General features: G+C 37.2%; 1 protein-coding gene across 32 annotated transcripts in view; it reads left to right on the forward strand.

The window, feature by feature from the left end:
* LRRC28 (leucine rich repeat containing 28) overlaps positions 1–26025 on the forward strand; it is a 196049-nt gene that overhangs the window by 154717 nt on the left and 15307 nt on the right. For 30 of the 32 annotated variants that reach the window (XM_084975701.1, XM_084975674.1, XM_084975690.1 and 27 more), the window contains 2 exons: positions 10854–11029; positions 13394–13553. The exons of the other annotated variants lie outside the window; for them this stretch is intronic. In XM_084975701.1, coding sequence (XP_084831827.1) covers positions 10854–11029; positions 13394–13553 — 336 coding nt within the window. The remainder of the gene's footprint in view (positions 1–10853; positions 11030–13393; positions 13554–26025) is intronic. 32 annotated transcript variants of the gene reach the window in all.

Genomic DNA, 26025 nt, shown 5'->3' on the forward strand with positions numbered 1-26025 from the left:
GGATCAAACCCGCAACCTCATGGAGCAATGCCGGATCCTTAACCCAATGAGCAAGGCCAGGGATCAAACCCGCAACCTCATGGAGCAATGCCAGATCCTTAACCCAATGAGCAAGGCCAGGGATCAAACCCACAACCTCATGGTTCCTAGTTGGATTCATTAACCCCTGCGCCACAATGGGAACTCCTGGCTTTCAATTTTTTAAACATTTATTTGTTATTCTATATTGTTAAATTTTTTGGACATCAAAAATTGTAGACTTCATTGAAAATTGTGAGCAGCTGCTGAGGCAGTAACAGTATGAAGTAAATAGTCATGAATGACTTGCTTTTCCCCCTGTATTTTTCTTGTTTTATGGTTTGCTCAGGATTTTGATACTAAAGTGTGACTATAAAGTTTGGAAACAAACAATATTGTTTACCATGAGTATTAGTCAGACTTCTCCATAGCAACAGAACCAGTAGGTTTGGGGGGGGAGGGGTAGTGGGTGTCAAGAAGAGGGGGAAGTTTGATTTATTTTAAGAAATTGGCTCATGTGATTGTGGAGGCCTGCAGGTCTGAAATCTGCAGAGCAGGCTAGAGACAGCAGGTCTGAAATCTGCAGAGCATACTAGAGACCCAAGTAAGAGCTGATGTGGCAGCTTGAGTGTAAGGAAGTCTGAATTTTTCCTTGGGGGACCTCAGTGTTTCTTTCTTAAAGGCCTTCAACTGATTATATGAGGTGTGTTCTCAACATTATAGAGGGTAATCAGCTGTCTTCAAAGTCTACTGATTTAAATGTTAATCTCATCTAAAAAAGGAAAATACCTCACATAAACATGTGGACTGGTGTTTGACCAAATATCTGGGTGCCATAGCCTAGCCAAGTTGATACAAAAATTTAATCATCACCCTGTGTATTATTGTATATCATCAAAAGAATGATTTGTTTGTGTTTCCAGACTTAGTGGCCATACTGCATAATAGCATTTTGGATATGATCCCCTCATCTTAATTTTTTCCATATTAAGAACCAGACAATAACTACAAAGTAAAATTTAAATTTTTTTCCTCATCTTCACAAAATGGATCATAAGGGTAATATCTTTCTAACCCATAGAAATATTCATGCAGAGTCACAGTTGCCCTGCTATAGACTCTTATGCTTATGTGATCATGTAGGGTCAACAGAGGTTTCAAAAGTAAAAGAGATAAAAGCAAAGCAGCAAATTGAAAAATATTGAGAAAAAGTTCATGTAACTTCTCACACCAGTTGACAGGCCAGTGTGCAGCTGGTTTGCACTAGTACACTCATACTAGCTGTTAAATTATTGACAGTACTGAAGTGTATCTACACAAGTTTGTGAATAGCTATTGGACTAAAAGCCCCTGAGGTCCCCCACTGCTGTGTCTGCCTTTTCCCTAAGATCTCCCCATAATCCAGCAACTAAAAGGCTGATGGCTAACAGGGCAGAGGGCTCCAGGACTGTGCTTTAACGCTGTGGTACTATTTGCTTGGCTTTTGTTTGTTTTATTAAACTGTAACTTACATACAGAAAAATTCACCCTTTTTAGTGCATATTGCTGTGAATTTTGACAAATGCATACATACAAATATAGCTACCACTATAATCAAGGTTTAGAACAGTTCTTTCACCCCCAGAATGTCCCCAGTGTCCCTTTGAAATGAAACTTTCCTCTCTGGGAGACACCCGGCCCCTGGAAACAATGCTCTGTTTTGTGTGCCTTTATTTTACCTTTTCTAGAATGTCATATAAATGAAATGATATGGACTGCTGCAAACATTCTTGTATGGGGTTTCCTGAGACCGCAGTTGCATTTCACTTGGGTAAATACGTAAGACATTCACTGGGTTATGTGATAAGTGTATGTTTAACTTTATATACAAAACTGCAAAACTGTTTTGCAATATGGCTGTGCTATTTTGTATTTCATGAGTTTAGTCAGTTTTTTTTTTCTTTGAGACATTCTAACAAATTGGTAATATCTCATGGTTTTAATTTGCATTTCTCTAATTACTGTTAATGTTGAACCTTTTCATGTGCTTATTTGCCAGCCATATATACATTTGAACCTTAAACAATGTAGGGGTCAATGCAGGACCCTTGGTGCAGCCCAAAATCTGCCTATAGCTTACAGTCAGTCCACCATATTTGGAGTTCTTCCATATCTGTGATTCTGCATTTGTGGATTTAACCAACTTCAGATCCTATAATATTGTGGTACTTATTACTGAAAAAAATTCATGTTTAAGTGGACCCACACAATTTAAACCCATGTTGTTCAAGAGTTAGCTGTATCTTCTTTGGTGATGTGCATTCCAATCTTTTGCAAATTTTTAAACAGATTTGATTGGGGTTTTATTATTGGTTTTTGAAAGGTCTTTATATACTCTGAGTACATGTTTTTCATCAAACATGTGATTTGCAGTTATCTTCTCCCAGTCTGTAGCTTGTCACTCATTCTCTTAACAGATTTAACTGGCTTATATTGTGGTTTTTCATAGTTCATCACTGATAAACACTTGACTCAAGATAAATTTAACTTAATCAATAACTGAGATTTTTTTTTCCTCAAAAATCTCACTTGACAGATTACTATCATTTTCCTAAATAATTGTTTCCTTAAATGTTTCCATCCTGTTGGGTAACCAAATACAGATATTTGTGGTGCTTGCATCTCTAGAACATCTCCTGGTCCTGAGAGAAACTGGACCCCTACAAGCTACCCTAAAGTGTTTCCTTTTAAGTGTGATGCAGATGACTCAGTATTCTTTTTACCATTTTCTTTTTATCTTTTCTCTTTCAAACTTCTTTATGTGTGAAGACTCAAAACAACTAGTCTGTATTTAGAACTGCTTAGGTACCAATTTAGAACCGCTAGATAGAAGAGAAAACTGAACACATATGATGAGTTAACAACAGAAGAATGCACTTAGAAAATGTGTGATTTAGAAATGTCAAATATTATGGAAGGTCATTGGTAAAAAGGGGAATGTCAGGAAAGACTTTATAAAGGGATTTGATTTAGGGAAGAGTAAAATTTGCATTGGGGGGGGTATTCCCATTATGGAATAGCAGAAACGAATCTGTATGCGGGTTCATTCCCTGGCCTCACTTATTGGATCAGGGATCCTGTGTTGCCATGAGCTGTGGTGTAGGTCCAAGATGCAGCTCAGATCCTGCGTTGCTGTGGCTGTGGTATAGGCCAGCAGCTATAGCTCCAATTTGACTCCTAGCCTGGGAACTTCCAAATGCCGCAAGTGTGGCCCTAAAAGAGCAAAAAAAAAAAAAAAAAGTGTGTGTGTGTGTGTGTGTGTGTGTGCGCGCGCGCGCGCACACGCGCGCGCCTGTATATATTCGGAATGACAGGATGTAGAAAATCCCAGGCCCAATTTGGCCTGTAGGCAAGAATAGCCATGGCTCATTGAATAAAGATGGTGTTGCCTAAGTTAAGGGGTATGATTCAGGATCCACAAGGAAATGTTAAGGCCGCCTGCCTCCATACGGTACCTTTCTGCTTAAGTTTTCTTCCTTTTGCTTCAACTAAGGTTAGAGGGTCATTTCTTAAAATTGACTAGAAAGCTTCCATATTTTGACCTTGCACATCAGTGTAAATAAATATCATTAGCTTACAAAAATAACATTATCAGAAATTTTGAAGCCCCTGTATGGTCCTTTCCAATATATGCTCCTCCTTTTCCAAGGTTAGCCTCTATTTTTAATTTTGTATTTATCATTCATTTTCACCATTATGATTTTAATATATGAAAATGAATCCCCATATAGTATATTGTCAAGCTTTGTACCTCTTCTTTAACTTTGTGTAAATGGAAGGATGCTGTGTATTTTCTTCTGTGGTGTATTTCTTTCGTATAACATTTTATTTTCATTCTCCAGTTTCTCTGCTACTTTTCTGCTTATCTTTAGAGAAAAATTCTTTGAAAGAGATGTCTATAGTCACTTTCTCCACTTCTTTCTATTCTCTTATAACCCACACCAGTTAGGCTTTTACCTCCATTTCTACATTGATATAAGGTAAATTGTAATATATTAAGGATATACATAATTTGAAAAGTTTTGGCATATATAGGTATATACACACAAACATAACATACCTCTGAAACCATCACTACAATTAAGATAGTAAACATATCCATCACATAAAATTTCCTTGTACCCCTTGAAAATCCATCCTTCCTGTTCCTCATCCTTATCTTCTGGCTTCTTTCACTCAGCATGGGGATTTGGAGTGTATATCAGAATATAGTGTATATCAGTAGTCCTTTTTTTATATATAATTTTTTTTTATTTTCCCACTGTACAGCAAGGGGGTCAGGTTATCCTTACATGTATACATTACAATTACATTTTTCCCCTACCCTTTCTTCTGTTGCAACATGAGTTGTACCCCTTGAAAATTTCCTTGTACCCCTTGAAAATCCATCCTTCCTGTTCCTCATCCTTATCTTCAGGCAGCCACTGATCTGTGTTCTCTCACAGTTGATTAACTTATGTCTTCTTGAGTTTTATATGAATAGATTCGAACAGTGTATATTGTTTTGCTCTGGCTTCTTTCACTCAGCATGGGGATTTGGAGTGTATATCAGTTCGAACAGTGTATATTGTTTTGCTCTGGCTTCTTTCACTCAGCATGGGGATTTGGAGTGTATATCAGAATATAGTGTATATCAGTAGTCCTTTTTTTATATATAATTTTTTTTATTTTCCCACTGTACAGCAAGGGGGTCAGGTTATCCTTACATGTATACATTACAATTACATTTTTCCCCTACCCTTTCTTCTGTTGCAACATGAGTATCTAGACAAAGTTCTCAATGCTATTCAGCAGGATCTCCTTGTAAATCTATTCTAAGTTGTGTCTGATAAACCCAAGCTCCCGATCCTTCCCACTCCCTCCCCCTCCCATCAGGCAGTAGTCCATTTTTTTATTGATATGTAGAATTCCATTGTATGGATATACTACAGGTTGTTCCCATTCACTTGTTAATAGACATTTGTGTTGGTTCTGGTTTTTGTCTTTATTGCAGATAAAACCAGTCTGACTGTATGTAGACTGTCTTTTAAAGGTGCTAGACTTAAATTTCCTTGGATAAATACCTAGGAGTGGAGTGTCATACAGTATGTATATGTTTGATTTTTTAACAAACTGCCCAACTTTCAAAAATAACTGTGCCATTTTACATTCCCACCTATAGTATAAGAGATTTTCAGTTCTTAAATATTTTTGCCAACACTTGGAATAGCCAGTCTTTTAAATTTTGTCCTAGGTATGTAGTGATATTTCTGTTATGAAACAACCTAACCTTACAACTAAAGCAACTAGAGAAAGAAAAATCAAAGCCCAGAAGTTAGTAAAAGTAAAGAAATCATAAAGATCAGAGCAAAAATAAGTGAAATAGAAACTAGAAAAACAGTAGAAAATATCAGTGAAACTAAAAGCTGGTTCTTTGAAAAGATAAAATCGATAAGCCTTTAGCCAGCCCTATCAAGAAAAAGAGAGAGGACCCAAATAAATAAAAGCAGAAATGAAAAACAAGGTACAACCAACACCACAGAAATACAAAGGATCTTAAGAGGCTACTGTGAACTATTATATGCCAGTAAAATGAACAACCTAGAAGAAATTGACAAATTCTTAGAAAGGTACAATCTCCCAAGACTGAACCAGGAAGAAATAGAAAATATGGATGGACCAATTACCAGTTCTGAAATTGAGTCAGTAATTTTAAAATTCCCAGCAAACAAAAGTCCAGGACCTGATGGCTTCACAGGCAAATTCTACCAAGCATTATGTTTTTAAATGTCATTAGCCTAGTGAATAAGGTGTGCATCTTTTTATGTCTTATTTGGCATCCATTTATCTTCTTTGATATAATTCAAGTCTGTTTAACTTTCTCCCATTTTTTTCCTTGGGTGTTTGTGGTTTTTTTGAGTTTTGAAAATTCTCTATAGAGTCTGGATATACCTCCTTTATACATGTATGTGCTTTGCACATATCTTCTCCTAGTCCATGGCTTACCTTTTCACTCTCCTCACAGGGCCTTTTAAAGAACATATAATTTTTATTTTGATAAAGTCCAGTTTATTAATTTGTTCCTTTATGGGTATTGCTTCTAGTGTAATCCAAATCGCAAAAGTTTTCCCTTTTGTTGTCTTCTAGAATTTTTAAGGAATTATGTTTACATTTAGATCTGTGACTTGTTTTGAGTTACTTTTTGTACATGATATAAGGTATGTTTGAAGTTCCTTTTTTTTTTTTTTTTTTTTTTTTTCAGATGCACCCACAGCATATAGAAGTTCCTGGGCCAGGGATCAAACCTATACCATAGCTACAACCTAAGCCACAGCAGTGACAGCACTGGATCCTTAACCCATTGAGTCACCAGGGAACCCCTGAAGTTCTTTTTTACATAAGGATATACAGTTGTTCAAGCACCATTTGTTAAAAATTCTATCTTTACTCCACTCTATTGTCTTTGTACCTTAGGTGAAAATTAGCTGTCCATATACATGTGAGTCTATCTCTGGATATTCTGTCTGCTCCTATTCATCTCTGTGCTTTGAAACCAATACCACATTGTCTTGATTATCATAGTTTTACAAGTCTTAAAATTTTTAATAAAATTTTGGCTATTCTAACTGCTTTGCTTTTCTACAGAAATCTTATAATCAGATCTATATAAATTTTAGAATAAATTTTTCAGTTTATATTTTTAAAAGGCCTGTGATTTTGATTACATTGAACCCGTAGATCAATTTGAAGAGAATTAACATCTTAACAATATTGGGTCTTCCAACTCATGATTACAATAAATGTCTTAATTACCATGCATTTTTTTCTTGGGTACAGGACTTGGGTGTTTTCTGTCAGATTTATCCCTAAGTATTTTGTATTTTTCACAGTATTGTATGTGGGATTTAACGCTTTTTAAAATTTTAATTGATTATCCGACCATATAGAAAAACAAATGACTTTGTATATTGATCTCGTATCTTTCAAACTTGCCAAGCTCACTTGTTAGTTCCAGTAGGTTTTTTATAGACTTCATTGGACTTTTTACATACACAATCCTGTCTTCTGGAAAAAAAGACAGTTTTACTTTTCTTTTAAAATCTGGTTGCCTTTTATTTTTCTTTATTGCACTGGTTAGAAGCTTCAGTACAATGTTAAATAGAAGTAGTGAGAGCAGACATGTTTGTCTTGCTGAACTTATGGGGAAAACAATCTTTCAACATTAAATATAATAATTATTGACTGTTGGATTGTTTTTTAATACATTAACCTTTATCAGGTGAGTAAATTCCCTTCTATTCCTAGTTTGCTGAGAGTTTTTATTTTTCTTCTTTTTTTTAAGGCTACACCTGTGGCATATGAAAGTTCCCTGGGCGAGGGGTCAGATCAGAGCTGCAGCTGCAGGCCTACACCACAGCCATAGTAACACCAGATCCGAGCTGCATCTGTGACCTAAGCTACAGCTTGCAGCAACACCAGATCCTTAACGCACTGAGTAAGGCCAGGGATCAAACCCTCATCCTCACAGATACTAGGTCAGGTTCTTAACCTGCTGAGCCATAGTGGGAACTCTGAGAGTTTTTTAAATTAGGGATGGGTGTTGAATTTTGTTAGACCCTTTTTCTGCATCTATTGAAATGGTTATATGGCTTTTCTTTTTTTGGTTTTGAAATAGTGGATTACATTGACTTTCTAAGGTTAATACAATCTTAATGGGATAAATTTCATTTTGTCCTAGTGATTATATATATCATTGAATCCAATTTGCTAAAATTTTGTTGTAGACTTTTTCCATGTGCATTCATGAGTGATAACTGGTTGTTTCTTTATTCTTGTCATACGTTCATCTGGTTTTGGATCAGGATAATGCTGGCTTCATAGAATGAGTTGGGAAGAATTTCCTACCTTTTAACTACAAATTCAACTTGATTAATAAGTAATTTCAACTTCCTTGTATCTTGAGTGAGCTTTGGTAATTTTTGTCCTTAAAGGACTTTTTAGCATAAAGTTACTTCTTACTTTTTCATTATCTGTAAAAACTGGAAAATGTCTCTTTTCTCATTTCTAATATTGGTAATTTGTGTCTGATTAGTCTGGTTATAGATGTATTGATTTTATTGATCTTCTCAAAGATTCAGCTTTTGTTCTCATGGATTTCTCTCTATTCCTGTTTTCTGTGTCATTGATTTTCTTATTTTATTTGCTTAGGGTTTCATTTACTCTCTTAGTTTCCTTATGTAACATGTCCTTATTCTATGTGGTAGTTATAATTATTGCTATAATGACCTTTCCTGCCAGTTTTAACATGTATTTAAATCTTCTTGGTTGGTTTCAGTTACATGATTTTTTTCCCCCTCATTACATGTCATATTTTCCTGGTCATTGGAGAGCCTGGTAATTTTTGATTGGATGCCAGACAGTGTGAATATTATCATGTTGAGTGCTAGATATTTTTGTATTCATATAACTATTCTTGATGTATGTTCTGGGATACGTTTAAGTGGAAACAGTTTAATCTTTTCAGATATGGCTTTTAGGACTTGTTAGGTAGGATTGGAATGGTGTTCAGTCTAGTGCTAATTATTCACCACTACTGAGATAAGATCCTTTTGTGCACTCTACTCAGTGCCCCTTGAATTATGAGTTTCAAGTCTGACTGATAAGAGTAGGCATTATTTCCAACCCTGTGTGACTGCTGGGCACTGTTTCTTTTCATCTTTTCACCTTGTCTTTTTTCCAGCCTGAGGTAGCTTCCCCACATGTGTGGAACAGTACTCATCTGAGTACTCAAAGGGGACCTTCTGCAGATCTCCAGAGTTCTCTCTGTACATTTCTCTCCCCTGAGGTTCTCTGCCCTGCGAACTCTTCCTGCTTCCTGCAGGGGGTGCCCTGTGAACTCCCTGAACTCTTAGTTCTTTGTCCTCCTCAATTTAAGGTGACTATGAGGCTATGACTGAGTTCTTCTTCCCTGAGTTAACTCTTCTCTTCAGTCAGGTCTCTGCTCAAATGTCACCTCCTTAGAAAGACTTTCTTTGATTATGTTATCTAAAGTAGTACAGCTCTCACTCCCCCTCACTCTGTTTTTGTATGTATCTATCTTTTAATCATCCATGTTACCTCACTATAATAGCTCAGTTCTGATCCATGTTACCTCACTATAATAGCTCAGTTCTGTACCTAACAGAATTTTATACTCATATGTATCAAATAATATATACAGAAATATTCATAATAGCCCCACAGTAGAAACAGCCATAGGTTTATCAATTACTGCACAGTAATGAAAGTGAATAAACTATAGTACGCACAGCAGCGTGAATGCATCCCCAAAATATAATGTTGATAAAAGGAGCCAGACACAGAATTCTTCATGCTGTTGAAAAAGGTAAAACCAAGCCATAATGTTAGAATTTGGGGAAATGGTTCCTTTGCCCAGTAGGGGGGCCAGAATGGCCTTCTGAGGATCTTTTTCTTGAGCCCGCTAGAGAAGTTGATTCAGTAAAATTGAATTCTAGGTCAGATACTATCTTCTTTGCCAAACCTTCCCTAATTCTCTGGACAGAGTTAGTTCCTTTGTCTTCTCTGACCAGATGTTAGAATAATTATAATTATTATATTTTTCAAGGGAAGGAGGGCATCTTTTTTTTTAATTTAAGCATTTTGACTGACTGGTGTAGAGTAGGTGCTCTGGAAACATTTTCTGATTTTTGAAGGAATGAGCAGATGAAGGAAGTTTTTTTGTTTTGTTTTGGTTTTTTTTTTTTTTTTGCTTTTTAGGGTCTCAACCACGGCATGTGGAAGTTCCCAGGCTAGGACTCTAATTGGAGCTACAGCTGCCAGCCTACACCACAGCCACAGCAACACAGGATCCAAGCCGTGTCTGTGACCTATACCACAGCTCACGACAACACTGGCTCCTTAACCTACTGAGCGAGACCAGGGATCGAACCTACAACCTCATGTTTCCTAGTTGGATTTATTTCCGCTGCGCCACAACGGAAACTCCAGATGAAGGAAATTCTAATGAACAAATAAGCCAAGACCTCTACCTCCAATTCTGTGTTTTCTCCATTGCCAGTTTCTAGTTGAGGATAGAGAGATTATCATATGCTGAGTCTAAGAGAACCAAGGTTGTTGTTAGAGAAGAAGAGTGTTGGGATTTATAGGTAACCTGATGTCTCAGACAGGAGGTAGAATGACATTGGACTCCTGAGTTTTGGTGACCCTGTAGCTAAAGGAACAAGGATGTCTCTGCCTTCTGTTTATGAGGGGTTATAGGGACTAGGACGTGACTTGGCTTGTTTAATAGGTTTTGCCAAGAATGTTTTCTCTACAAGTTTATGGAAGGACCCAATAAATTCATCTGCTACCATTGAAAATCTATTTGCTTTGTAGGGCTTTTCCACACAAAAATTCTATTGAATCAAGGTGCCGTAGCTTAACAGAGCACTCTTTGTTCCTTTTAATTTTGAAATTTTCAGTAAACATAAACTTGGAAAGGGTAAGAAAAATGAGGATAAATAGAGCTTACAAAGCAAATTGTGTAGATCCTGTGAAAGAAATTGCTTCCAAATTTGTCCTTACTGGAAGTGCCCAGACCTCAGCAATGATGTAGTTGAGTTCCAAATGATGAGTTTAAATTACTGTGCCATGTTTTATTAAGGAACCCAGGATAGGATCTGTTCGCTTTGAAAAGAATTCTGATAATTCATCAGTGTCTTAAAATGTTAAGTGTGTATTTTGATTAACACATTTTTATTGGCACATATATTCATTTCTTTTCAGCTAATATACTTCAAATATGTGTCTTTCTGTAGCTGTGGTGCTCCCATTCAAGTTTCTGAGGTGAAGCTGCTTTCCTTCTCATCAGGGCCACTAACTGTTTTCCTCCCTGCTGAAGTGAAGGCCATAGGGACAGAGAAGGATCATGTCCTGCCTCTCCAAGAGCTGGCCATGAGGAGTCTGCATCGTACCTACCACAGTTCTCTAAAAGGTACGTGGGTCCTTTCTTTTCTTTTTTCTGTGAGCCTAGATATTGTTTTTATGCTATTTTGATGTTCATTTTTTTAAAATTGTGGTGAAATGTATGTAACATAAAATTTACCATTTTTAAGTATTCAGTTTAGTGATATTTAGTATATTCACATTGTTGTGCAGTGGGATTTTTTTTTAATAAGAGAAAAGTTTTTGTATTTTATCATTACTGATCCCTTCAGCACCCCTTGTAGACCCAGAAAAGCATTCACTTAATCTGGTCTTCGGTCACAAAGAACAGAGGTTAAAAGTTAAACTGTGTGGTTTCATTGAAAGAAATTGGTGTTGGGGAATATTGGTTTGGTGGAAGTGAGAAGGCTGGCAAAGGCACTTTCTTCAGTGTGAAAAAATATTCAAAGACCTTATCCTTCAAGTAGAGTTGGAGTCTTCTTCCAACAGGGTAGGGCTTGTAGTCTCCTCACATCTGAGAAAGTTATATACCTAAAGGGAAATTAATTTCGGGAACCTTTGGCAGTGTTGCCACACATGCCAACTCTTGGTTTAGAAAAGATTTGGCATTGTGTATATGTCATAGGTGTTGTAGAGTGAATATCTTAAAGCATTAAGAGTGCACTAGGCAAATTAATAAGAAAATTTATTTCATGTGATTTTAAAACTGCTAAATGAGGAGTTCTCATCTTGGCTCAATGGTAATGAACCCAACTTGTATCCAAGAGCTTGGGGGTTCAGTCCCTGGCCCCACTTAGTGGGTTAAGGATGTGGCATTGCTGTGGGCTGTGGTGTAGGTTGCAGATGTGGCTCAGATCCCACATTGCTATGGCGTAGGCCAGCAGCTGTAGCTCTGATTCAGCTCCTAGCCTGGAAACATCCACATGCTGAAGGTGTGGCCCTAAAAAGAAAAAAAAGAAAAAAAAAAAAAAAACCCTGCTAAATGTGTTATCTTTGCTTTTTAAAATAAAGGGGGTCCGTACAAAAACATTTAATAGCGACTTCCAGGAAAGTCTCATACGTATTAAGTTGTTTTTTAAAACTAAACAGAAAACTGAAGTCATTTACCTATGAGTAAATTACATTTTTCAAAATGGCTATTGATGTCTGAACAGATATAGAAGATGATAAGGTAATTTGTATTTCCTTCTTGAAGATGATTCAGTATTTTGGGATTTCACCTCATTCTGACTATTTCTTTTTCTTTTTCTTTTTTTTTTTCTTTTGGTCTTTTTGCCATTTCTTGGGCCGCTGCCACGGCATATGAAGGTTCCCAGGCTAGGGGTCGAATCGGAGCTGTAGCCACCGGCCTACGCCACAGCCACAGCAATGCGGGATCCGAGCCACATCTGCCACCTCCACCACAGCTCATGGCAACGCCGGATCCTTAACCCACTGAGCAAAGCCAGGGATCAAACCCGCAATCTCATGATTCCTAGTCAAATTCGTTAACCACTGCGCCACGACGGGAACTCCCCTGACTATTTCTGTCTCTCCTGAATGTTTACTATCAATAGCAACCCTGTGTAAATTTGCACTCAGGATTGCCTGGGTTTTTTACTTTAAACGTTTCTTCTGTGTAGCTCAGACTAAATTGGGAAGGAGGCACCCTGTTTTTATTAATGACATCTCCTGGGAGTGAGGCAAGGAAAAGCTTGGTTTTATTATTTTTCATTTTCTTTGATTTCTTTGTTTCCTCTTTTATTCTTTTCATTAAATATAATTTAGCTCAATAGATTCTAAATGCCCAATAGATTGAGGAAGAACTTAATAAAACTTAGTTTTAATCTTCTGTCCTAGTCCTTTTTTTTAGTTCTCTGTCTCTTATAGAAGTTTACAGACCCTTTCTGGGTAAACTTAATGCCTTTATTCTTAAAAAATATTTGACTTTATTCTTTCCTTGCCTCCACCACAGAACAGCTTCTAGTTGCTCTTGAAAGAGTAGATTTAGGTTTTCTCTTAGTATCAAAAATGTAAAAAATATCTTTCATTTCCAAATTATATTATGTTTTTATTCAGTACCTGTCAGATAACAGATTTTTCAACATGCAGTTCTTTTTTTAAATGGCTGCACAGGCAACATGTGGAAGTTGCCAGGCCAGGGATTGAATCTGAGCCCCAGATGTGACCTATGCCACAACTGTGGCAACACTGAATCCTTTAACCCCCTGAACTGGGCCCGGGATTGAGCCCACACCTCTGTAGGGACCCAAGTTGCTGCAGTCGAATTCTTAACCCACAGTGCCACAGTGGGAACTCCCAATATGCAGGGCTTTTAACTAATTGAACTTACTAACGAAGAGAAATATCTTAAGAAGCCTTGTTTAAGGAAATCTCATTTTTCATTTGTGTATGATTTTCTGTTGTGTTCCAGATTTGAACTTTCTGTCTCCAGTCTCATTACCCAGAAGTCTCCTGGAGCTGCTGCAGTGCCCCCTCGGGCACTGTCACCGGTGTAGTGAGCCCATGTTTACGATCGTCTACCCCAAGCTCTTTCCCCTGAGAGAGACACCAATGGCAGGGCTGCACCAGGGGTAATCACACCTAAGTGGGCACCAGGGCTTACAGCGGGGCATGGGGGTGGGGTCATGGGGAGTGACGGAGGATGTGCATAGAAGTGTGGTTTAGTCAGCAGCCTTAAATGGGCATAGAGTGCTTCCTGCAACAGAGCTAAATGAAACGAATGCACATTTCAACATCACAAGAAAACTGGATTTCCCTTTATTACAGTTTTGGTCTTTTACAGAACAGTTTTATTGTATTTAGAGTAGCTCATTCTTTGTAGGATTGTTTTCCTGCTGTTCTTCTATTCACAATAGTCTTTAGGCAATAAGCAATGTAAGAACAAAATATTGGTTATGTAATGGGTCCAGCCCGGCCCTTCTATTTAATTCACATTGCTAACTGAAAGTGTGTGGCTGAACATTGTATGTGTGTGTATTTCTGTTTTGAATTGCTAACCCTTCCAAATGGCAATCTCTTGCCACTCTATTTCTTGGCACAGTGCCTTGAATTTGCTAAGAATGTTAGCTAAGTAAAAAACCCCACACTGGTAGTTTAAAAAAAGAATACCAGACAATTAAAAATAGGACATGAAGGGATGTTCCCTGGTGGTCTAGTGGTTAGTACTCAGGGCTTTCACTGCTGCGGCCTAGGTTCAATCCCTGGTCTGGGCACTGAGATTCCACATCAAGTCACTGCATTCCATGACCAAAAAAAAAGAAAAGAAAGAAAGAAAATAGGACATGAAATGAAAAATCCCCCATTAGCACAACCTCAGCTTATAGATTTTCTAAATTTAGGATCTTCTAAGTTTGCGTGTTTCAAAGTTTTTAACTTTGAAAAAAAAAGGTACTATGATACCTCACTTATCCATCAAATGTGGTATTTTGGGCTAGTACATTTCCCAGATAACTTGTTACCCCTATTCAGGCCAAGAAGTGTTTCCTTTGTAATCATTTTTGTAGAATGAGAGCGAGCGTGGGCAGGGTGCTGAACCTCTCTGAGCCTCAAAATGGGGCTAGAACAGCCTGCTGGGCAGGGCCGTCTGAGGATGAAGGCAAACACCTGGCACATAATGGGTATTCTGCACATGGTAGTTACCTTTTCCATCTTTCTGCCCACTCCTTCCCAAAACTGCATTTATCTTTTTCTTACCCTGAATAATCCTCTTTTGCTATAAACTTCAGTTTCTGTTTCAACTTTCTATATTTTTAATGTTTCCTGCTTTACTTTGACTGCCTATAGAAGCCCTCCTCCAACCCTTTCTGATTTGCTACTTATGATCATAGGTGATCAAATCACCAAATTTAGCAAGTTTTTGTTTAAATTAGAGTTGAAAGGACTGAGTCAGAGTTTCATTATGTTACTCCATGGATAAAATTAACAAATACGCATATATGTGAGAAGCCACAGAGAATAGCGGTCAGGTGCACAGGCCCTGATTCTGACTCCTCCCCTGGGAGACCTTAAGCAAATTACTTAACTTCTCTGAGCTTTATCTTTTCATCAATAAAAGAAGCGTAGTAATATCTATTTAAAAAGTCATTGTGAGGGTATCATTCATAAATGAGATCATTCATGTACAGAGCCCAGAATGGTGCCTGGTGTGTAATGAATATTAAGTAAATGTTAACCCTATCTATTTTTGTAGCTCAGACTTAAAAATTTATTTCATGTATGTGTCTTTAGCAAGTGATCTTCATATTAATAAGACAGATGATAAGAAAATCTTAACTAATTCATTAATCTATAGCAAAATCCTTCTTCATTGTTGCACACCTTCCTATAGAAGACATTTTCTTACTGAAAATATGAAAATGAAAACAATTCAGTATGGTAAGGATGCTGTCTTAGTAGCTGATAAATAAATACCTATTTGAAAAGGTAAACTTTTTTATCATGGTAATTGTGGAAATAAAGTAGATCCTTCAGATGAAGCCATGTTTGTGTAATCTTCATATGAAATTTGGGAAACTTGTTCAGTAAGTATTTGCATATTCCATTTACTGCTACTTGTTTCTCTGCTTCAACCTAAAAATTCAGTGTGACTATCTTATATTGTTTTAGAACATAAATATAATAGCATTAGTAAAATGAGTGTATCAAATACATGGGACTTAGGCAATGCCATTTTGTTGAGCAAAGCCAGAAGTGCCTGTTTATAGGAAAAATGAAATACCAAGATATAAACATGGCTTTCTGTGGCAATTTAATGCTAAGGTCTGAAATTGAGAATTGGTGGCTTTCATTTGGTCCACCAGGCTCTGCTCCTTTCCATGTTGCTATGGAGATTGTACTAAAAGCTTTGACTTTAGTTTCTACCATGGTCTTTAAAGTACTTTATTTTCTAACTGAAAACCAAATACTTGGATCTCAATAGCTTAATGCTGAAAATAAAATCAGTGCTTTTAATATCATAAACTCAAAAAGGTCTTAATAATATTATTTTTAAGTCTTCTAAGATATTCATTTTTACATGGCTTGTCATAAAAGTATACATTGTATCAGCCAATGTCTAAATTAATGTGGACATCTGGCATTATTTTAAAATAGCATATTGAATATTCTTCTGAAATACCAAGTCCCATACAAGTGTTAGTTCCAACTTAAATTTAATACAGTCAAGTAAAAAGAAATTACAGTGTTTTGCATAAACAGTAAATACCCAAATCTTCAAATATCTATAGCAGAAAATAATGGCTAGTATGTTCATGACTTTTGGTCATGATAGGCACGGCAAATTTTTGTCCCCCCAAATTACTCTTAATTTATTAAAATGGAGAATGTCAACTTAGAGGATGACTTTTTAGCATAACAACATGTGCCTGGCTTTTCCCGCATGTGTATGAGTCTCACAGGTTCTGTATTTCCCCATAGGAAATCAGGCTACCCAGCGTTTTTCAGGGGTATTTTATTAGTTTCCTAGGAATGCAATAAAACTGAGTAGCTGAAACAACAGGAATCTGTTGTCTCAGAGCTCTGGAGGCTGGACATCTGCAGCCAGGGTGTTTGCGGGGTTGGTTCCTTCTGAGGACTAGAGGAGAGGTCTAGTCCAGGCCCCATTCCTTGTCTTGCAGAAGCCATCATCCGCCCTCATCTCTTCGCATCATCTTACCTCTGTGTATGTCTATCTCAGTGTCCAAAGTTCCGTTTTTTGTAAGGACACCAGTGATACTGCACTAGGGCCCACCCTAATGACCTCATCCTAACTCACCTCTTTACACCAGCCATGATCCTGTTCCCAAATAAGGTTACTGCATTACTCTGCTAGGGCTGCCATAACAGAACACCATAGACTGGGTGGCTTAAACACAGATATTTAATTTCTCACAGGTCTAAAGACTGGATGTCTGAAATCAGGGTGCACACTGTCAGGTTATGCTGAGGGCTCTTCCTGGTTTGAAGATGGCTTCTTTCCTGCTACTTGTTTCTCTGCTTCAACCTAAAAATTCAGTGCAGAGAACCTTTGCTGTCTCTTCTCAAAAGGGCATTCATCCTATCATGAGGGCCCCATCCTCATGACCTCACCTAAACCTAGTATCTCCAAAAGGCCCCATCTACAAATACCGTCACATGGAGATTAGGACTTCAACGTGTGAATCGATGGCAGAACGGGGAGGACACAATTCAGTCTGTGGCAATCACATTCTGGGGTACTGGGGATTAGGACTTCAGTGTAGGAATTTGAAGTGGGTACAGTTCATCCCATAAAATCTGTCTTCTGACTCTGAAAATTCATGTCCTTCTCAGACAAAATAAATTCACCCCATCCCAGGAACCCCCAAATCCTAACCCATTCCAGCATCAACTAACTTTTAAGTTCAAAATCTCATCTTAAGTATCTAAATAAGGTATATATAAAACTTCTCTATCTGTGAACCTGTAAAACCAGACAAGTTATAAGATAGACATTTTTATCACAAAAAAGAAAACAAGAGATCATGAGTTTCAAATAAGTCCAAAACCTAGAAGGGCAAATCTCATTAGACTTTAATGCTTTAGAATGATGCTGTGGCTAAATGCTCTGTCCTTTAGGCCCACTGGGTGGCCCCACCCCTAACCCCAGGGTTATTCCCTTTACTTGATAGCCCTATTGCCTGTTTCCTGCCTGTAGCATCCCAGAAGTCTGACAGTGTTTCTTCACCCTATCCCATCTCTGTCCCCTTCAGTCCAAGCTGTCAGCCTTTCTGCTGAAATCTGTTTGACCAGTTCCACAAGAAACATGCCTGATGTCTTTACAAAGCATTGTCTGGCCACACTCTTGGTTTTCTCTCTAGAACATGCTTTCTCATCTTGTTAGAATGTAGATAGGCTGAGACTTTTCCAAATCTTCAAGTTCTGGTTCTTTTTTGCTGAACAGTTCCCTCAGTTTATCTCCCCACCTCTCACATTTTACTGTAAGCACCAAAGAGAAACCAGGTCATGCCTTCAATGCTTTGCTTAGTAGTAATCTCTTCAGCTAAAATCAGACAAACCTTGCTGTGCTTCACCTTATCGTACTTCACAGACATTGCACTTTTTATAAGTGAAAGTTTGTGACAACCCTGCGTCAAGGAAGTCTACTGGTGCCATTTCTCCAACAATGTTTGCTCAGTTCATGGCTCTGTGTCACACTTTGGTAATTCTCATAATACTTCAAACTTTTTCATTAGTTTGTTATGACGACCTGTGATCAGTGATCTTTGATGTTACCACTGAGGGCTCAGGTGATGCTTAGCATTTTTCAGCAATAAAGTATTTTTAAATTAAGGTATATACATTTTTTAGACATAATGCTGTTGTACACTTAATAGACTAAGATATAATATAACTATAACTTTTTTCTTTTTTATTTTATTTATTTATTTTTCCACTGTACAGAATGGGGATCAAGTTCCTCTTACATAAATACATTTTTTCCCCCACCCTTTGTTCTGTTGCAATACGAGTATCTAGACATAGTTCTCAATGCTACTCAGCAGGATCTCCTTGTAAATCTATTCTAAGTTGTATTCGATAACCCCAAGCTCCTGATCTCTCCCACTCCCTCTCTCCCCGGACAGCCGCAAGTCTATTCTCCAAGTCCATGATTTTCTTTTCTGTAGAAAGGTTCATTTGTGCTGGATATTAGATTCCAGTTATAAGTGATATCATATGGTATTTGTCTTTGTCTTTCTGACACATTTCACTCAGTATGAGAGTCTCTAGTTCGATCCATGTTGCTGCAAATGGCATTATGTCATTCTTTTTTTATGGCTGAGTAGTATTCCATTGTGTATATATACACCACATCTTCCGAATCCAATCATCTGTTGATGGACATTTGGGTTGTTTCCATGTCCTGGCTATTGTGAATAGGGCTGCAATGAACATGCAGGTGCATGTGACTCTTTTAAGTTGAGTTTTGTCCGGATAGATGCCCAAGAGTGGGATTGCAGGGTCATATGGAAGTTCTACGTATAAATTTCTAAGGTATCTCCAAACTATTCTCCATAGTGGCTGTACCAGTTTACATTCCCTTTTCTCCACATCCCCTCCAGCACTTGTTATTTGTGGACTTATTAATGATGGCCATTCTGACTCGTGTGAGGTGATAGCTCACAGTAGTTTTTGATTTGCATTTCTCTTATAATCAGTGATGTTGAGCATTTTTTCAGGTGTTTGCTGGCCATCTGCATATCTTCCTTGGAGGACAGTCTATTCAGGTCTTTTGCCCATTTTTCCATTGGGTGATTGGCTTTTTTGCTGTTGAGTTGTATAAGTTGTTTATATATTCTAGAGATTAAGCCCTTGTCCATTGCATCATTTGAAACTATTTTCTTCCATTCTGTAAGTTGTCTTTTTGGTTTCCTTTGCTGTGCAAAAGCTTGTCAGTTTTGATTAGGTCCCATTGGTTTATTTTTGCTCTTATTTCTGTTGCTTTGGGAGTCTGACCTGAGAAAATATTCATGAGGTTGATGTCAGAGAGTGTTTTGCCTATGTTCTCTTCTAGGAGTTTGATGGTGTCTTGTCTCATATTTGAGTCTTTCAGCCATTTTGAGTTTATTTTTGTGCATGGTGTGAGGGTGTGTTCTAATTTCATTGCTTTGCATGCAGCTGTCCAGGTTTCCCAGCAATACTTGCTGAATAGACTTTTTTTTTCCCATTTTATGTTCTTGCCTCCCTTGTCAAAGATTAATTGACCATAGGTGTCAGGGTTTATTTCCGGGTTCTCTATTCTGTTCCATTGGTCTGTCTGTCTGTTTTGATACCAGTACCACACTGTTTTAATGACTGTGGTTTGTAATATTTCTTAAAGTCTGGGAAAGTTATGTTTCCTGCTTGGTTTTTGTTCCTCAGGATTGCTTTGGCAATTCTGGGTCTTTTGTTGTTCCATATAAATGTTTGGATTGTTTGTTCTAGTTCTGTGAAAACTGTCATGGGTAATTTGATAGGGATTGCATTGAATCTGTAGATTGCTTTGGGTAGGATGGCCATTTTCACAATATTGATTTTCCCAATCCAGGAACATGGAATATCTTTCCATTTCTTTCCATCTTCTTTGATTTCTTTGATTAAAGTTTTATAGTTCTCAGCATATAGGTCCTTTACCTCTTTGGTCAGGTGTATTCCGAGGTATTTGATTTTTTGAGGTGCAATTTTAAAAGGTATCATATTTTTGTATTCCTTTTCTAATATTTCATCGCTGGTATGCAGAAATGCAACTGACTTCTGAATGTTAATCTTATATCCTGCTATTTTGCTGAATTTATTAATCAGTTCAGGTAGTTTTTGGGTTGAGTCCTTAGGGTTTTCTATGTATAGTATCATGTCATTTGCATACAGTGACAGTTTTATCTCGTCTCTTCCTATATGGATGCCTTTTATTTCTTTTGTTTGTCGAACTGCTGTGGCTAGGACTTCCAAAACTATGTTGAAGAGCAGTGGTGAGAGTGGGCATCCCTGTCTTGTTCCAGATTTGAGTGAGAAGTCTTTCAATTTTTCTCCATTGAGTATTGTATTTGCTGTGGGTTTATCATAAATGGCTTTGATTATGTTCAGGAATGTTCCCTCTATACCCACTTTGGCGAGGGTCTTGATCATGAATGGATGTTGGACTTTGTCAAATGCTTTTTCTGCGTCTATTGAGATGATCATATGATTTTTGACTTTTCTTTTGTTAATGTGGTTTATGATGTTGTGAACCTGGGATGAACCCTACCTGGTCATGGTGTATGATTTTTTTGATATGTTGTTGGATTCAGCTGGCTAAGATTTTGTTGAGAATTTTTCCGTCTATATTCATCAAAGATATTGGCCAATAGTTTTCTTTTTTGGTGTTATCTTTGTCTGGTTTTGGAATGAGGGTGATGGTGGCATCATAGAATTTCTTTGGGAATATTCCTTCTTCTTCAACCTTTTGAAGAAGTTTAAGGAGGATGGGCACCAGATCGTCTTTATATGTTTGATAGAATTCGCCTGTGAAGCTGTCTGGTCCTAGACTTTTATTTGTAGGGAGTTGTTTTTATGACATCTTCAATTTCATTTCTAGTGTTGGGTCTGTTCAGTTGGTGTGTTTCTACTTGATTCAGTTTTGGCAGGCTCTAAGATTCTAGAAAATTGTCCATTTCTTCCAGATTGTCAAACTTGTTGGCATAGAGTTGTTCATAGTATTCTCTTATGGTTTTTTTGTATTTCTGCAGTATCCTTTGTGATTTCTCCTTTTTCATTTATAATTTTGTTTATTTGAGTTCTTTCTCTCCTCTTCTTAGTGAGTCTAGCCAGGGGTTTGTCAATTTTGTTTACCTTTTCAAAGAACCAGCTCTTGGTTTTATTAATTTTCTCTAGTGTTTTTTGAATCTCTATTTTATTGATTTCTTCTTTGATCTTTAGAATTTCCTTCCTTCTGCTGACTTTAGGTCTTTTTTGTTCTTCTTTTTCTAATTCATTTAGGTGGAGGGTTAAGTTGTCAATTTGGGATCTTCTTTTTTGAGAAAGGTCCGTATTGCTATAAATTTCCCTCTGAGCACTGCTTTTGCAGCATCCCATAGATTTTGAGAGGTTGTGTCTTCATTATCACTTGTTTTAAGGTATTTTTAAATTTCCTTCTTGATTTCCTCATTGACCCATTAGTTTTTTAGTAGCATGTTGTTTAGTCTCCATGTAGTAGGTTTGTTCTCATTTTTTTTCCTGTGGTTGATTTCTAGTTTCATGGCATTGTTGTCAGAGAAGATACTTGAAATAATTTCTATGCTCCTAAATTTATTGAGGTTTGCTTTGTGTCCCAGTATGTGGTGGATTCTTTTTTTTTTTTTTTTTTTTGTCTTTTTGCCATTTCTTGGGCCGCTCCCGCGGCATATGGGAGGTTCCCAGGCTAGGGGTCTAATCGGAGCTGTAGCTGCCAGCCTATGCCAGAGCCACAGCAACACAGGATCCGAGCTGCGTCTGCGACCTGCACCACAGCTCACGGCAACACCGATTGTTAACCCACTGAGCAAGGGTAGGGATTGAACCCGCAACCTCATGGTTCTAGTCAGATTCGTTAACCACTGTGCCACAACGGGAACTCCCTGTGGTTGATTCTTGAGAATGTTCCATGTGCACTTGAGAAGAATGTGTATTCTGATTTATAACTATAACTTTTATATGCACTGGGAAACTGAAAAATTTGTGTGACTGCTTTATTGCCATATTTGCTTTTTTGCAGTGGTTTGAAACAGAATCAGAAGTATCTCCAAGGTGTGCCTATATCCAAGTTCATCACATACAAGTTCTATTTTCCATACAACAGATCATAATTCAGTCAAGTTCTCTGTGCTTTATAACAAAGATCATTTTTCTTTCATTTTCCAATAACACACTCCTCATTTTTTTCTGAGACCTCACAAGAAACGCCTTTAACATCCATATTTCCAGCAACATTCTGTTCATGACAGTATATGTGCTAAGATAAGAACCTTTTTCTATAAGTTCTCCTCTTTCCAGATATCCTTTAATATTTATATTTCTTTTTTTTTTTTTTTTTTTTTTTTTTTTATTTGTAGGGCCACACCATGGCATACAGAGGTTTCCAGGCCAGGGATCTAATCAGAGCTGCAGCTGCTGGCCTACGCCACAACCACAGCAATGTCAGATCCAAGCTATGTCTGTGACCTACACCACAGCTTACAGCAATACTGGATCCTTAACCCACTAAGTGAGGCTAGGGATGGGACCTGCGTCCTCATGGATGCTAGTCAGATTTGTTTCTGCTGAGCCACGACAGGAACTCTATGTCTACCAATGGTCTTTTCAAAGCAGAATTCTTATGACCTCCACTAGTCAACTTCAAAGCCACTTCTAGATTTTTTTTTCTTTTGTCTTTTTAGATTTTTAAATATTTGTTACAGCAGCATCTCCTATAGGTAATTGAATCTCTATTAGTTAGAGGTCTCCAGAGAAACAGAACATGTGTCTATGTCTATATCTGTAAATTATAAATATAGATGGAGACATTGATTTTAAGGAATTGGCTCTCAGCTTTGGGAGCTGGCAAGTCCAAAAACCACAGGGCAGGCTGGCAGGCTATAAATTCAGAAAAGAGTTGATGTTACAATCTTGAGTCTGAATTTCACAGGGCAACATGTTGGAAACTCAGGAGGTTTTCTATGTTGCTGTCTTTCTTTGCTCTTACGGCGTCCAGCTGACTGGATGAGGCCATCCACTTATGGAGCATAATCTGCTTTACTCAGTCTACTAATTTGAATGTTAATTACATCTAAAAAATACCTTCTCAACATCTTGACTGGTGCTTGACCTAACAGCTGGGTACTATGGTCTAGCCAAGTTGACACATAAAATTAACCATCATAGACATTCAAAAGTTCTCACTTAAATTACCAGGACATTTTGAGACAGAAATTGCCAATGGCCCAGAATCCCAATGGTTGTTCCCAGATCATCAGGTTAAGTTTGGGCCTTAAAACACAGTAACAGTGTATGCTCAACTGTTAGTGTCTCTCTTTTTGTGCAGTGAGGCTCTATGCTGGAAAGAGAGCTCTTAGGACTTAGGGGTCAGGAGACGCAGTTGAAAGTTGAGCTGTACTGCTCTTAGTATTGTAAGATAGGTACCATTATTAGATTGAACCATATGAACCATTTGCCTCAGCACTTCCACATGGTTCAACCTAATATAATCCCCATGTTATGGATTAGGAGTGTGTAGAACTGAGGCGAAGGAAGATCAGAAATGGCCAAGGTCTCATCACAGAGCTGGGATTTGATCCATAGCAGACTGGCTCCAAATCTGTGTTTTAGACACTGTACTGTAACTAGCTACTGAATAAATCTGTAGAAGTTGTGAAGTGGTACTCATAAATATAAAATGAAGGTAAACTCTAATATTCTGAACAAGACACTTTTGAAATTCAGATCTGTGTACATACTAAGAAGTCCAGTAGGACGTAGATCTAACTCTTAACTATGGTTATCTTGGAAGCGAGGAATATAGGGTTATGGGGTAATCACGTGGGAACTTTGGTTTTCAATTCTATATACTGTGTATTTAAATATTTTCAATAAGGATGTAGTTTTACAAATACACAAATTTGAAAAAAATATTTCTAGAGAGATTTAAAAATCCTTTGCTTAAAAATTTATGCAGGTTAAAAGAAGATTCTTGTACAATATTTTTTGAAGTTTAGGTAAAAATGTTTTTAAACAGGTTACATAGTGATGCAATCTAATTTTTGTTAGTTATGGGTATATATACACATATACATAGTCTTTTATATTACATTATATATGTATATATATTCTCTCTCTCTCTCTTTCTTCCTCTCCATATATATATATATATAGTTTAAATATGTAGAAAAAGTCTTGAAGGCTCACCAAAGTAACTGGTTTTCTTTGAGAAGAGTTGAATTTTTACAAATTGGTGTTGCTTTAGAAATGAGTAATAATGTTTAATTATTAAAACGTTAGTAGACCTGTTATTTATTTATTTATTTATTTATTTTGGAGGGGGAGACAAAATAAATCTATTCAATTCATACATTATCATCAAAGCAAAATTAGAAAATAGAATTCTGCAAAAGGAAAATAAATCAAGGTACTGCCACTGGAATTGACAACTGTTAATATTTTAAGTCAAAGTAGAATGCCTCTCAGTTGACTTCTTAACTGAGGATCCTAGATCTTGATTCTTTTGATTTCTTTTTGGGGGTAAGAACATTTAACACAAAATCTACCTTCTTAACAGATTTTTAAGTGCACAGTACAGTATTAACGGTAGGTGCTGTATTGTACAGCAGCTCTCTAGAACTCACTCATCTTGCATAACTGAAACTGTACCCATTGGATACAACTCTCATTTCTCCCTCCCTGCAATCTCTGGTAACTCACTATTCTACTTTCTGCTTATATGAGTTTGACTGTTTTAAAACATCTTATGTAGGTGGAATCATACTGTATTTGCGCTGTGACTGGCTTATTTCCCTTAGCATAATGTCTTCGGGTTCATCCATATTGTTACAAATGGCAAGAAATCCTTTTTTAAGGCTGAATAATATTCTGTTGTATGTACATGCCACATTTTCTTTATCCATTCATCAATGGATAGACATTTAGGTTGTTTACATATTTTGGATATTGTAAATAATGCTGCAGTGGACATTAGAGTTCAGATACTTCTTTGAGACCCCGATTTCACTTATTTGAATATATACTCAGAAGCAGGATTGCTAGGTCTAATAATTCTATTTTTAATTTTTTGAGGAGCTGCTATACTATTTTCCATAGTGGCTGTACCATTTTACATTCCCATCAACAGTATTTAAGGATTCCAATTTCTCTACATTCTTGCCAGCACTTGTTTTTTGTTTATCTTAAAAAGATAAAGAGTCGTCCTAACAAGTGTGAGGAAGTATCTCATTGTGGTTTTGATTTGCATTTCCCTGATGATTAGTGATGTTGAGAACTTTACATATACCTATTGGCCATCTGTATGTATTATTTGGAGAAATGTCTATTTAAGTCCTTTACCCATTTTTAAATCAGATTGTTCATTTTTTTGCTTTTGAGTTGTAGGAGTTCCTTAGATATCTTAGATATTAACCCATGATCACATACAGGGCTTGCCATTACTTTCTGCCATTTCAAAGTTGCATTTTCCTTTTGTTATTGCTTACTTTGCTGCTTAGAAGCTTTTGGGTTGATGTTGTCCCACTTGCCTATTTTTACTTTTATTGCTTGTGCTTTTGGTGCCATAGCCAAGAAACTATTGTCAAGACCAATGTCAGAAGCTTTTCCACTACATTTTCTTTTAGGAGTTATAGTTTCAGGTCTTATGTCTAGGTTTTTAATTAATTTTGAGTTGAATTTTTTGTGTATGGAATGGGGTAAAGGTTCAGTTTCATTCTTTTGCACATTAATATCCCTTTTGCCCATACTATTTATTAAAGAGACTGTCGTTTTCCCATTGTATATTCTTGGCTTCCTTGTGCAAGATAAGTTGACTGTGTATGTGTGGGTTTATTTCTGGGCTCACTGTTTTCTTCCATTGGT

Source organism: Sus scrofa, chromosome 1 (assembly GCF_054392235.1).
Source record: "Sus scrofa isolate SSC_HxYL_T2T_F1_AM1 chromosome 1, Sscrofa_HxYL_maternal_Yorkshire_Landrace_v2.0, whole genome shotgun sequence".
In the NCBI taxonomy this organism is placed as follows: domain Eukaryota; kingdom Metazoa; phylum Chordata; class Mammalia; order Artiodactyla; family Suidae; genus Sus; species Sus scrofa.